This window comes from Trachymyrmex cornetzi, unplaced genomic scaffold (assembly GCF_001594075.2).
Source record: "Trachymyrmex cornetzi isolate Tcor2-1 unplaced genomic scaffold, Tcor1.1 scaffold382, whole genome shotgun sequence".
Lineage (NCBI taxonomy): Eukaryota > Metazoa > Arthropoda > Insecta > Hymenoptera > Formicidae > Trachymyrmex > Trachymyrmex cornetzi.
In genome coordinates, this window is record NW_017298555.1 from 13,910 (window position 1) to 28,330 (window position 14,421).

The 14,421-nt window shown below is 35.2% G+C and overlaps 2 protein-coding genes across 3 annotated transcripts; one reads left to right on the forward strand and one right to left on the reverse strand.

Annotated features, from left to right (window-relative positions):
- The first annotated feature begins 239 nt into the window (after positions 1–239).
- On the forward strand, positions 240–8,861 carry obe (activating signal cointegrator 1 complex subunit obelus). Of its 2 annotated transcripts, none has more exons than XM_018511631.1 (12): positions 240–323; positions 1,043–1,196; positions 1,370–1,461; positions 1,609–1,757; positions 1,841–2,080; positions 2,153–6,361; positions 6,645–7,136; positions 7,214–7,404; positions 7,484–7,646; positions 7,754–8,014; positions 8,107–8,455; positions 8,528–8,861. In XM_018511631.1, exons 2-12 carry the CDS (start codon positions 1,066–1,068, stop codon positions 8,614–8,616), a joined length of 6,366 nt encoding a protein of 2,121 aa, XP_018367133.1. In that variant the 5' UTR covers positions 240–323; positions 1,043–1,065; the 3' UTR covers positions 8,617–8,861. The 2 variants fall into 2 exon arrangements, with proteins under 2 accessions (XP_018367133.1, XP_018367134.1); XM_018511632.1 differs by having other exon boundaries at positions 1,056–1,196.
- A 2,107-nt stretch (positions 8,862–10,968) lies between these two features.
- LOC108763771 (protein MEMO1) lies at positions 10,969–14,230 on the reverse strand. Its single transcript, XM_018511637.1, has 8 exons — positions 13,964–14,230; positions 13,398–13,479; positions 13,238–13,306; positions 12,838–12,950; positions 12,545–12,656; positions 12,111–12,330; positions 11,905–12,009; positions 10,969–11,662 (listed from the first exon to the last, which is right to left on the reverse strand). The coding sequence occupies exons 1-8, from the start codon at positions 14,013–14,015 to the stop codon at positions 11,525–11,527; spliced, it is 891 nt and encodes a 296-aa protein (XP_018367139.1). The 5' UTR covers positions 14,016–14,230; the 3' UTR covers positions 10,969–11,524.
- Positions 14,231–14,421: the final 191 nt, after the last annotated feature.

The window sequence follows — 14,421 nt, forward strand, 5'->3', positions numbered from 1 at the left end:
TAAACCAATGAGCATCTTATGTAAATCAATATGGCGACATTATGCTAGATGCTCATTGGTCCAGCAGTCTTATGTTATGCTTATGCTCTGTTATGCATTTCATGTGTGAAGCCTTTTAATGTTTGAAGAATCACGTGGTGGAGCGAGAACACTACTTTTGTTATTTCCCCTGTTTCAATAGTTGATGATCAATGTTCTTTTTCGCGCAGTTGTTATGAACTCAGCTGAGTCTTGGCCAAGCTTACCTTGTAGGCGAGGACCCGGGTCAACAATACAACAGAAGAAGAAGTTGTTATCAGCATCTGTTATTAAGTACTTTTCTGGTATGTAAATGGATCAAATGTCATGTTGCGAAACGAAATTAACAAATATTTGTCAGATTGATTGCAAACGGTGGATCGATCAAGAGTTGACATCTTCACCGTTTGATCCATTTGTTTGAAATATAACCTATTGTAATACTTGTTTAATTAAGATTTCTAAATAAAATTATAATTAAAAACGAACGAGTAATATGTAATATTTATGTTTTATTTTATTCCTTTTCGGGTATATTAAGTTATATCGTGTAATTGCTTTTTGTACAGACTTCTCGAACTTTTATGTGTCTCGCGCGCTTATATACACAAACGGAACAGTTTTGTAAATTTTCATCTTTATAAAAGTACATTATATCACTGGGACGATAGACAAAATTTTAAGCTCTCAAATTAAATCTATAATCATAATTTATCTCTTACATTTCTGTTTGGCTCTTGATAATCTTCGTAATCTATAAATTCTTTCAATGTTATATCATTTCTATTCTGGCATGTACATTAGTTTCAAAATAATGTATAAGCAAATAATACAAAAAGCTATATTTTTTAAATTAATATTAAATAAATACTTTTTTGTCTTTTTACAACTTAATTTTTTTACATTACAAGTAATAATTTGCAAGTTTAACTTGTCAAAACAAAAAAAACAAATGTATTTATGTTACATATACATTTTGAAAAGTGTTTAGTATATATGTAATATTTTATCTTAATGTTAATAGATTTGATTGACAGGTGATACACGATGCCAAAATTACCACGTATCACTAGATCTTTGCGGATATTCACTTCTCTAGAGCATAGAGGAGAAACATTGGATTGCGAACCAAACGACTTACTGAAGAAAAGGCAGGAACGAACAAAAAGATTAAAAAGGTAGATGGATATATTAAGTTGAAAAGAATATGGAATTTTTTATGTATCTTGTGAGTTTATATAATATTTGTATATTTGCTAGAAATATTAGATATTTTCTCGCAATGTGTATATACATCCATTTATTCATATATGTACATCTTGATATAACACCATATATTTACATATTCTAGCATTCTTGAATGGCATGATATATATAAAGATGCATCTAAAAATTTTGCGGCACATCTGCTAGTATTGAGAAACATTGTGCAACAAATTCTAGGTATGTAGTAAATAGCAATTGAATTTGATAAATGAATGACTCAATACTTTATTACTCTATTAGATAACATATTACTTTAATAAAAATTTCTGTTGTATTAAAAACAACGTAGAACTTGATTCGAAAATTAAAATTTTTTATTTCCAGCAAATGATTCCTCAGATGTTATTAATGAATTCACGATTTATGCATTACGTTTATTAATTGAAGATAAAAGCTCATTGAGAGAAAAATATGGTCTACTTGGCCAAAAATCAGGACATATAACGTTTCACTGTGCACAAACTATGATGCAGGTATGATATGATGTATTGTACAATTTTAATGTAGCACACAATGTATGCCTTTGACTATTTTTTTTTATTACAATTCTATATAGGTAGTCAATAAAATTAAGATAGAATGTCATGAAGAAGCTATGAAATTGTTATCAGAATCAAATGCAAACACTGCAGATTCACAGATTTTTGGAACAGATATTCCCTATAATTCAGCTAGGGTCATATGGCCTGATACTGTTAAACTTCACAATATGTCTACACAGAAGACAAATTCAAATACTGATAAATTTACAATGATGATACACGAAACAAAACCTTCAACACAGAAGAAATCTGTAGTGAGTATCTGTTTAATGTTTGAACAAAAAATTAATTTTTTAGTCCTTTTTTATCTTTTTCTCTGTTTATAGTTTGATAAAACAATATTTACAAATGGATTAAAAAGCTGTTACAAAAAATACAGTATAGAAATGTCATATCCAGATTTTGCAACAAAAATAATAGAAACATTAAAGATCTCTGAGAATATACAAGCGGAATTATTCGATTTGTTAGGTTGTGAACACTTGGAATTTATAGAATATATTATTGAACATCAAAGGAGCATCGTATCGACATTTTCATGTTCAAAAGTGTCCAAGAGACCGCAAACAAATGTGCGAGGCCCAATAATAAGTGGTCAAGTGACTATAGAATCCGAAAAGGAAAAGCAGTTATACAAACAAGTACGTAAGGAGGAAAAGAGGTTCAACAGAATGGCGAACAAACGAGATGCCAAGTCAGAAGCCGAGGAAAGAGAATTTGAAAGGAAAGAGAATGAACTGCAAATAAAGAGACAAGAGGTATTGAAAGCCACGTGTACCCCGCTATTTCCTAAAACTAACACTTTAGAGAGAGGCACGCAGGAAGGTTTCCCATTTGTATTCGATTCTAAAGCGAATGCCAAGCAAGCGAGCATTATATCAGGACAAAAATTATTGTTGACCGAAGATGTTACAAGGGAGGATATTGAACTCTGTGAACGAGTACATATACCGATATCGAAACAAGAACCTATTAACGTTAAGATAAATTCTGTGTCGATATCTTCCCTAGACGAGATCGGCCAAATAGCTTTTAGTGGCATAACGTCATTAAATAAGATTCAAAGTATAGTTTTCGACGCGGCGTACAACACTAATGAGAATCTACTGATTTGCGCTCCGACCGGAGCGGGAAAGACAAACGTAGCCATGTTGACTGTGGTGCATCAATTGAAACAGAACATTCGAGACGGACAATTACAAAAGAATCAATTTAAAATAATCTATGTTGCGCCAATGAAGGCCCTAGCGGCGGAAATGACTGCTAACTTTAGCAAAAAACTCTATCCTCTAGGTGTGTGCGTTCGCGAGCTGACTGGTGATATACAATTGACGAAACAAGAGATTCAACAAACCCAGATGATAGTGACTACGCCGGAAAAGTGGGACGTCGTCACGAGGAAAGGTACGGGCGATATTTCCCTCACTAGTATCGTGAGATTGCTCATTATCGACGAGGTGCATTTGCTGCATGGTGACAGGGGACCCGTTGTAGAAGCGCTGGTTGCAAGAACCTTGCGTCAGGTGGAGTCATCGCAGAGCATGATTAGGATAGTTGGGCTGTCTGCAACACTTCCAAATTACGTGGATGTCGCGCGATTTTTGCGCGTCAACCCACACAAGGGATTATTCTACTTTGATCATCGTTTCCGACCAGTGCCCCTCAGCCAGACTTTCATCGGCGTAAAGGCTATCAAGCCGATGCAACAAATGAGCGACATGGACTTGGTGTGTTACAAAAACGTCGTGGAGATGGTGCGGCAGGGCCATCAGGTTATGGTATTCGTGCATGCGCGAAACGCCACCGTTAGAATGGCGAACGTCCTGAAGGAGCTGGCATTAAAAAACGATACGCACAAGTACTTTCTATCCGATGGACAGGCAAGGCACATAAACAAGGCCTTTCCAAAGTCGCGCAACAAGTATCTTGGTGAGCTATTCAACAGTGGACTGTCGGTACATCACGCTGGCTTACTGCGCTCCGATAGGAATCTCGTTGAGAAATACTTCTCCGAAGGTCTGATTAAAGTGCTGGTGTGCACCGCCACGCTAGCTTGGGGTGTAAATCTACCTGCGCATGCGGTTATCATACGTGGAACCGAGATTTACGATTCCAAGCATGGCTCATACGTGGACCTGGGTATCCTGGATGTATTGCAGATCTTCGGTCGCGCTGGCAGGCCGCAATTTGACAAGTCGGGACACGCGGTCATCATTACCTCGCACAGCAAGCTGTCTCACTATCTCTCACTGTTGACGAATCAAATACCAATTGAGAGTAGCTTCATTACATACTTGGCTGACAATTTGAATGCCGAGATAGCGTTAGGCACGATATCCAACGTGACAGAAGCGGTCGAATGGTTAAGTTACACCTATCTCTTTGTACGAATGAAATTGAACTTTCAGGCGTATGGCATGGTCTATCAGAACCTCATGAATGATGTGAATCTCGAAAAGAAACGGAAGGAGCTCATCGACGTCGCTGCGAAGGCATTGGACAAAGCGCAGATGATCAGATATGATACACGCACCGGTGATCTTAATGCGACTGATTTAGGACGTATTGCGAGCCATTATTATCTCAAGTACGACACGGTCGAGATCTTCAACGAACTCCAAAAGTCTCTCATGACCGAGACAGAGATTCTTGCGATGATATCGCACGCTCAGGAATTTGAACAGCTCAAGGTACGAGATGACGAGGTGGACGAGTTAGATGACCTGATAAAAGAATGCGAGCTCATACCACAGGGCGGTGTGGAGAATGTCCACGGCAAAGTCAATATATTGCTGCAAACGTATCTGTCCAGGGGCCGAGTGAACACGGCTTCATTGATATCCGATCAGGCTTATGTCACGCAGAATGCTTTGCGAATAGCCAGAGCGCTCTTCGAGATTATGCTCAGACGTAATAATGCAATAATGGCCGGACGATTGCTGCAAATGGCAAAGATGTTTGAGGCGCAACAATGGGATCTGTTGACGCCATTGCGCCAATTTGATTGCCTCTCCATGGAGGTGATCGACAAGATCGAGTCACGCAACTTGGAGATCTATCGGTTGCAAGAGATGGACGTGAAGGAAATTGGTAATATTTTATGGAATCAACAGGCGGCGATAATGGTGAAAAAGTGTTGTGACGAATTGCCCGCACTGGACGTAGAATACAGCTTACAGCCTATTACGCGCACCATCCTGAGGATACGACTCAAATTAACGTCACAGTTCCACTGGAACGATAAGGTTCACGGGAAGAATTCGCAAGCTTTCTGGATATGGATTGAGGACCCGGATAATAATTTTATTTATCATCATGAGTATTTTATATTGACGAAGAAGATGGTCTGTCAGAATCTCGAGCAAGAACTCGTCGTGACTATACCATTGTCCGAATCGTTACCGACGCAATATCTCGTCAAAATCGCAAGCGATCATTGGCTCGGTTGCGAAGCTACGTTTCCGTTGACTTTTCATGATCTGATTCTGCCAGAGACTCATCCCCCACACACAGATCTGCTAGAATTGCAACCGTTACCGATAACCGCTCTCAAAAATCCAAACTTTGAGAACTTGTATAACTTTTCCCATTTTAATCCAATACAGACGCAAATCTTTCATTGTCTATATCACACGGATAACAACGTTCTTCTCGGTGCTCCGACTGGCTCGGGGAAAACAATTGCAGCGGAGATTGCCATGTTTCGCGTTTTCAAACAGAATTCCGATCAGAAGATCGTTTACATAGCGCCCCTGAAAGCTCTGGTTAGGGAACGCATAAACGACTGGAAAGAACGACTGGAGGAACGACTAGGTAAAAGAGTGGTGGAGTTGACCGGAGACGTGTCACCCGACATAAAGATGATAGCCGGCGCGAGTGTGATTGTCACGACGCCCGAGAAGTGGGATGGTATCAGCCGGAGTTGGCAAACGCGAAGCTATGTGAAAAAAGTGGCACTTATAGTGATCGACGAGATTCATTTGTTGGGCGAGGATCGCGGTCCGGTGCTCGAGGTGATCATCTCCCGTACCAATTTCATATCCTCGCACACGCACAACAAGGTCAGAGTCATCGGGCTCTCGACCGCGTTGGCCAACGCGATAGATCTGGCCAATTGGCTCGGTATCAAAGAGATGGGTCTCTATAATTTCCGGCCGTCCGTGAGACCAGTACCACTGGAGGTTCACATCAGCGGATTTCCTGGTAAACACTATTGTCCCCGGATGGCGACCATGAACAGACCAACCTTTCAGGCGATCAGGCAACACGCGCCCACTAGTCCTTCTCTCGTATTTGTTTCCTCTCGCAGGCAAACTCGCCTGACTGCTCTCGATCTGATTGCCTATCTCGCGGCGGAGGATAATCCCAAGCAATGGTTACATATGCCGGAAGAACAAATGAACGACATTCTGGAAAATATAAATGACTCAAATCTAAAGCTTACACTCGCCTTTGGAATTGGTCTTCACCATGCCGGTCTTCAAGACAGAGACAGGAGAACTGTGGAGGAATTATTTGTCAATAATAAGATACAGGTATACATACAGATAAAATCAGTTGCAACTATACCTTCAACAGCTTCGATTATATTTCAAATTCAATCCGTATTATCAGTGCATAATATAGCATGCAAAGAACAAAGATTTATTTTTATGGAATAAAATTTCCCAACTTTTTTTATACATAGTATATACTTTCTGTACACTTTCTTGCATAATTGTACAAAGTACAAAGTACAACTATGCAAGAAAAGAATTATAAAAGTGACTATCCCATACACTGTATGAATGTAATTGTATTAATCAATTGTTAATTTAGGTACTAATCACGACGGCCACTTTAGCCTGGGGTGTTAATTTCCCTGCTCATCTGGTGGTGATAAAGGGCACGGAATATTATGATGGCAAACTAAAGCGTTACGTAGATATGCCGATAACAGACGTTCTCCAAATGATGGGTCGCGCTGGCAGACCGCAGTTTGATGATTCTGGTGTGGCGGTCGTTCTTGTGCACGACTTAAAGAAAAATTTCTACAAGAAATTTTTATACGAACCGTTTCCCGTGGAATCGAGTCTGATGGGAGTGTTACCTGATCATATTAATGCTGAAATTGTCGCTGGTACCATCAAGAACAAACAAGAGTTTCTCGATTATTTAACGTGGACATATTATTTTCGAAGATTGATGAAAAATCCTAAATATTATGATCTGGATATCTTGGAACCTTATTGTATCAACGAATATCTCTCGAGATTGGTAGAGACCACCGTAAAATCGTTAATGGATTCGCATTGTATCGATTATGATGAGGTATCGGTTACGATGATCAAATCTATTGGAGTAGCATAATTTACAATAGATAAATTCCCTGATATGTTTCTATCTAGGACGAACAAACTTTACTTTCGTTGCCGATGGGTAAGATAGCGTCATTCTATTATTTGTCACATAATACGATGCTGATGTTTATGCAATCGTTAGAGGAGAACTTGACGTTAGATCAGTATTTACGTATACTCTGCAACTCATATGAATACAACGAATTACCTGTGCGACATAACGAGGAATTATTGAATGAGTAAGTCTTGAAAGAGATAGCAAGTCATTCGCGCTTCTTTCGTTTACTTTTTTTTACAAACGCAAATGTTATTTAACAGAGAACTAGCAAAACTATGCCGTTATTCCTCAAATCAGTACGATTCTCCACATACAAAAGCATTTCTGTTGCTGCAAGCTCATTTCTCAAGACTACTATTACCTTGCGCCGATTATATCACTGATCTGAAATCAGTGCTCGATCAAGCAATTAGAATAATACAGGTATGAATATAAATTTAATTTCTAAGATATATGGCATAGTAACGTCTTTTATACTTATGTACCTTTAAATTTGATTACTGACTATACTAACAGAAAAAAATTTTCAGGCAATGATCGACACAGTCGCAGAACGTGGATGGTTAACAAGCACATTAAAGATAACGCAACTGTTTCAAATGATTATGCAAGCACGATGGATAGATGAATCTGCAATAATGACGTTACCGCATATAAGGACGGCAGATTTACGCTTGTTTTCATCGTTGTCGATGGCTCTTCCAATATTGTGTTCCATAACATACAACAATTATAACAGACTTGCAAAGGTTTTATGTGAAGGAGAATATCGGGTAGATCAAATACGTGAGGTAATAAAATTGGAAAAATATCTGTCTAATATTTACATGTTATAAAAAATATTATTTTTTTATTTTAAAAAGTTAAAACACCTATTTTCTAGATACATCAAATAATCAGAGATATGCCAATAATATCAGTTGATTTAATGTTGGAGAATTCTTGGGACATCAATGTTGAAAGGAGGAAGATAATGCTCAAGCCTAATAACGATGATTCCATAGCAGTTCGACGGAATGAGGAGTATACATTAACTATTGGATTGAAAAGAATGAATAATTCTAAAGTTTTGAAAGCACACTGTCCAATGTTTTTAAAAGGAAAGGATGAAAGTTGGTTTTTGATACTAGGCGACATTCAGAATAAAGAATTATGGGCTTTAAAAAGGGTATCTGGTATAAACAATCAGCAGAGATATCATCAATTACAATTTACTGCACCTAATAGCTTGGGTAAATAACTTGTTAATTTGTCCGAGCATATCTCTACGCTTCTTGAAGTACAAATTTCAACATTTATTTTAGGAACAACAAAGTTAGCATTCTACTTGGTTTCTGACTGCTATATGGGATTGGATCAACAGTACAGTATTTGTTTAGATGTAACTTGCTAAATATTTAAATAATAACCAAACACCTAAGACTGAAAACAATAGGTGATATATTATAATTATCGCAAAACCTTTCTATATATTATTAATGTAAGGATTACAAAAATAAAGAAAAAGAAAATTTATAAGATTGTTAATGTATGTATTGAGATGAATGCAAAAGATGAGATTTGCTATAGATGTATATGGACATGATTATAGGATATTTATCATAAATTGTGTACAGAAACTTGTATATTTTTCTTCACGTAATTTTATTACACGTCTATGAAATATATATGTATCGATTATATTGGTTTTTTTCATACAAATATAAACCTTATTACCTCGGTATATAAAGATAGAAAAAGCAACACGTGCAGGATCAGTTGTACGATTTCGTACAATACTTTTGTTACAAACCAGTTCTCTTACTGCCAAATAAATCGATTACTGTATATCATTCATTTTAATTAATGTTTTGGCGAGATAGGATTCTATATCGTAGATCACTTATGCTTTCGCGAAATATATTGTTTGATAGAGATGTTGTAATACACATATAAAAAAAGTCTTAGGAATAAAAAATTATTGAATGCATTTAGGTGTGTATATATACTGATCCTTTTTTAAATTTACATCGTGTTACAGTAATATAATATTTAATTTATTCGGTTTATTTCCCTTCTGTCCCCTCTATGCTTAGGTAATAATAGATTATATAATAGGAAGGATATGAGATCGTTCCATTGCTTTGTATGAAAAGAAAAAAAAAAGAAAAATTTGTGTGAGCGCGCGCACATGTATGTATTTTAAATCCTCTCGTACTGATGTATCAATTACAGATTCATACTAAGGACACAGAAGAGACTTTACAAAATGTTTATAAGTCCAATAGTATATTTAATCTAATTTAATCACAGAGTAAATAGCGAAATGATTCAAGTAAACTTTGTTTATGTGATGATTAAATTATATTTAATTGAGGAAGCTCTCTTCCCCCCCTCCCCCCCCCCCCCCCTCTCTCTCTCTCTCTCTGCACACATCCACCCCCGCACGCACGCACGCACGCACGCACGGTGTCCCATTTTAAATAATGCATTAAGATTTCTTGAAAACTATAGTAGATAAAGAAAAATGTTTCAAACAAAAGTTATATGGTTCGAAGGGGGATATAGGAAGATACCATTTGATTTGACCTTGGGTAGCGTCGCCAAGGTCAGATCAAGGTCACATCGATCATTTTTAATGGAATACTCTTATTTTTCATGACAAAATCTAATAGCTGGTGTCAAGAGCTTTTCAAAACGCTATAAGAAAATATTTTTTCATTAAATACTTTTTGAGTTATGATGTTTGAAAGTTACAGTACTGCCGGCATTAGGTCTGTTCGCGTTGCTCGCACTTTTTGCACTCAGCATCTTTGCTTTCTTTTTTTTCAAAGCCAAATATATATGTATCTCATTTTAAGTGCAAAAATATTTGAGGAATTCATGCAACGCGAACAGACCTATTAGCATTACCTAAGGTGTCCGACCGATGGCTAAAATCTCTTCAATGTTGTTCAGGATCATTGTCCTAGATATCATTTATCAAAATCAAAGCCAATGGAGATTGTACCTCTTATTTTCATTTTTACATAAAAATGAATTTTTAGTGCAAAAATGGAAATAAAAGGAATAATTTCCAATAGCCTAGATGTTGACAAATGTTATCCAGGACATGATCTTGAACAATATTCAAGAGATTTTATATTCGATCGGACATCTTGCGTATTGCTAATGCTGGCGGTACTAAAACTTCAAGCCTTGTAACTCGAAAAATATGTAATAAAAAATAACTTTATTACAGTGTTTTGAAAAGCTCTTAACATCGGCTATTAGATTCTGTCATCAAAAATAGAATGTTCCATAAAAAAAAATCAATGTGATCTTGATCTGACCTTGGCAATGCCACCTAGGGTCAAATCAATTACTTTCTTATGACCCCCTCCGAACTATACAATTTTTGTTTGGAACATTTTTCCCTATCTACCATAGTTTTCGAGAAATCTTAATTCATTATTTAAAATGGGATATGTGCGTGCGTGTGCGCGCGCGCGTGTGTGTGTGTGTGTGTGTGAAAGTGAGTGAGTGAGTGAGTGAGTGGGAGCTATGTGTATGTATGTATATATATATATAGTTGAAATGTTAAAAATAGTAAGCATTATTTTTATAACAGTATACAATTTTGTAATCTAGCTCAAATTAATCTAGACACAATTTTAAAATTTTGCTAATTCATAGCATAGCCTAAACATAACACAAAATTCAAACACCGTAAAAATTATATTACTTCTAACATAAATAGTACATTTAAAATATAAATTTAGGGGTACAAAAAAATTAACAGTTTTAATACATCTCTCTAATTATATATATAAAAAGAATCTAATTTGTAAGTGCCAATAAACAATATTCTCTTCTTTGCCAATAGTTTGAAATCTGCTTTCTCAAAAGTGCACATGCAAGAAACACACTTCGCTGTTAATTCTAAAATAGTTTTATCGAAAATCAAAGCAAAGAAATATTTAAGCTCCTTCCCATATTGAAATCTGGAAGTACTGAATATCTCTTGTAAGTAATAAACCGAAACGCAATTATGCAAAAAGTTTCGGTAATAGTACATTTCTATCTGTTAACATATAGCGCAAGAATTAACATTTGTCCCAACACCCATCGCATAATAGTCATATTATACAAATAATATTAGAAGTTACAGCAGTTAAATTCAGTGTCTCCTCTTGCATTATAAAATCTCAACGTTCAACCTAGTCTCGTTTAATAATAATTTATAGAAGTTTTTACTGTCATCTTACTGTTAAACATCATTCCACTTTAAGAAAATGTTTATAATCAGCGAACTGACCAATGACCATATTTGTATAGTTTTATCACTCAAGAACTAAGGAAGCACTAGCATAACTGACAGAACTGTCATTCATATTGTTACATTGACTACTTTGAGCATATTTCAAAAATTTCAGATTCATTCTTTGACCATTTGTATTTCCTTTAAGACTGTGAATTGCCTGTATAAAGACATAAAATACAACATTGATTAAAATAATTAGAATCTAACTCACTTAGGACCTGCGCATAATAGAACAAATATTGGGAATAGGAATAAATAATAAGATTTCAACCTATCAGATATCAGTTACACTAGAATAAACGGTTTCTGATAAGTTGAAATCTCAATATTTATTCCTATTCTTAATATTTCCTCCATTGTGTGCAGGATCTTATCTATTTAATTTTCTTGCTTTATTACCTGCAACAAAACGCCAATTGGATGTCGACCACATATAGTATTGCCATATTTCTTAAGATATTCGGTGAACATTAAAGGATTCAAAGTCTCTATAATGTCCATACCCTAATTTAACGAACATATGTAATATTATAGACATTGCAATATTCTTAAATTATGAGATTAATCGTTATTCTTGCTCAAAGAAAAAAAATTAAAAACCATACCATTTTGTCGAGATTTTGAATAGATCTATGTATAGGTCCACATGATCTATCATAGTAAGTATAGCGAAAACGTTGTCCCCAGTGACAGAAATCTGAAGAAATGACGAACAATGTTTGCGGATCAGCCATGTAGGGTGCTAACAGTCTCCCGTAAAGCGCCTCTCTTTCCGGACTCAAAGATCCCACCAAAATTGGGATTATAGTAAATGAGTCCTTGAATCTATAAATACATATATACATATATATATACATATATATATATATATATGAGACATACATGAGCCCATATAAATAAGATGAATCATTCTTATTATTCAGTAATAAACAGAGAAATTGTACATGTCCCTAGCTTACTACAATTTTTTATCAATGTATTTTTGCGTATTTCTGATATATTTTAGATGGAAATTAATTTATATATCTAATAAACATACCCTTCCATGACTTTAGCAATAAATGGCAACTGCATTTCAATGCTATGCTCTTCTTCATCTGTGTTCAAATCCATGCATTCAAAATGACCAGTTTCTTCAAGTTCTCTTCTCACTGTTAAAAATATATCCGTTTTGTAAACTCAAGAATTGTACTTTACATGCTATATACAAGAAGCATTTTTCCTTACATAAAATATATTTTTTTCACAATTTGTTATAAGTTCAGCATTTATAAAAAAGCAAAATATAAATATATTAATGCAGGGATAATAACGAAATGTACATATAAGCACCTTGTTGATCAATAAGTAGATCATATAACGATGTTCGGTAAATGGAAGCCGAAGATAGGGCACAACCTGGTAATCTCACATGATGAGAAGGCCCTAGAATAAATATCCTACGGCTGCATAACAGCACGTTGCACGGTTCATTTGACTGAGAAATTTGAAAAATTACAAACTAAACTATATATTATAAAGGCTACTTTATATGAAAATTTAATTGATTAAACTATCACAATATAAACTGATATTCTCTTCTAATGATTACAATAAAATATTATGATTGCAAAATAATATAAATGTAATTTATAGAGATAGGTTTAAATTGTATTTTTACATTTTATAAATTGTGATTAAACATTTGTTTATAAAATGCTAAGATAATGTAGCTAATATAATTCACACTTACACAACTACAGGACTAATTTGTCGGTAAGCAAAACCAGCACATGCCCCACAATAGCTGTATCCTGCATGACTGTAAAATGATATAATTTTAATGAATACACACATATGTGTGTGAGAGTATCTTAATAAACTTGAAGAAAATATTATATTGGACTACTAACGGGGCAATGATGGCTCTCGCGGGTCCATGAGATAAATCAGCAGCGCTTAACCAACCTTCCAACTGTTTACTCAGTTCTGAACCTATAGCAAACAGAGAATTTAACTTTGATAATATATGAATCGAAATTTTTATTATAAAATATAAATACATATATATACATATATAGGTTTGTTTGACGAATTATAGAAATTTATTTATTCTCATTTGAGCAAGTAATAAGATAGATAAAAAGAGAGTATACTATATTATATGATGTGTGTATATGCATTTTCAGAAGAATAAATCATCAAATTCAATTTTAAATTCTTTATTCATGTTATATTACACTATATATTATATTATATATATATATATATATATATATATCGTAGTTAGTCATTCTGCACATAATCAATTAATAAATTTATGTGATTGAAGTGAGAGAGAATTTCCAACTGAAAATATATATTTTTTCTCAAGTCCAATTCGTCGCGATTTTCTATCAAGTAAAGTTGTCGACAATTGATAGAATGCGAGGATAAGTGAAAATAAGTGAAAAGTAAAATGCATTTTTCGGTATCTTACCATTGTCCGAGTACCAACTACCAGCATGAGAGGCTCTCCTAATTAATGCCATTTTTTGGCTGAACGCGTCGTGTCGTCTCGTATATATTCGCGTTCAACGGCACTTCATTTAGCGTGAAATCCTCGGCGAGATCACAAGTGAGATAGAAGTAAGTTGTATATTTTAACAGAGTGTAAATGTTTATAAAACGTTATCACAAAAATCCTTGACTACTCTTTCCATAGATTATTCAATGAATATAGGTGAATGTTTAAAGTCGATATGCAATTGAGTGACGATGAGAAAAAGATCCAACATGGCTGATTTGCAATTTCGTTGAAATTTACTACGTTTACATGGCACGTTTTACGTCGAAGTTATGACCTTAGACATATAAGATAGACACATAAGCATCCGTATACTTTTCTATAGTATATGTTGGGTTTGGCAGAACGGTGCGAGAGGCAAAATATCGGGG

Coding starts and splice junctions, on each gene's coding strand:
- obe (XM_018511631.1), top strand. CDS start 1,066: ATGCCAAAATTACCACGTATCACTAGATCTTTGCGGATATTCACTTCT. Junction 2,081..2,152: donor CAACACAGAAGAAATCTGTA/GTGAGTATCTGT, acceptor CTCTGTTTATAG/TTTGATAAAACAATATTTAC. Junction 6,362..6,644: donor TTGTCAATAATAAGATACAG/GTATACATACAG, acceptor TTGTTAATTTAG/GTACTAATCACGACGGCCAC.
- LOC108763771 (XM_018511637.1), bottom strand. CDS start 14,015: ATGGCATTAATTAGGAGAGCCTCTCATGCTGGTAGTTGGTACTCGGAC. Junction 13,480..13,963: donor TAGTTGGTACTCGGACAATG/GTAAGATACCGA, acceptor TGTTTGCTATAG/GTTCAGAACTGAGTAAACAG. Junction 12,657..12,837: donor TCTACTTATTGATCAACAAG/GTGCTTATATGT, acceptor TATTTTTAACAG/TGAGAAGAGAACTTGAAGAA.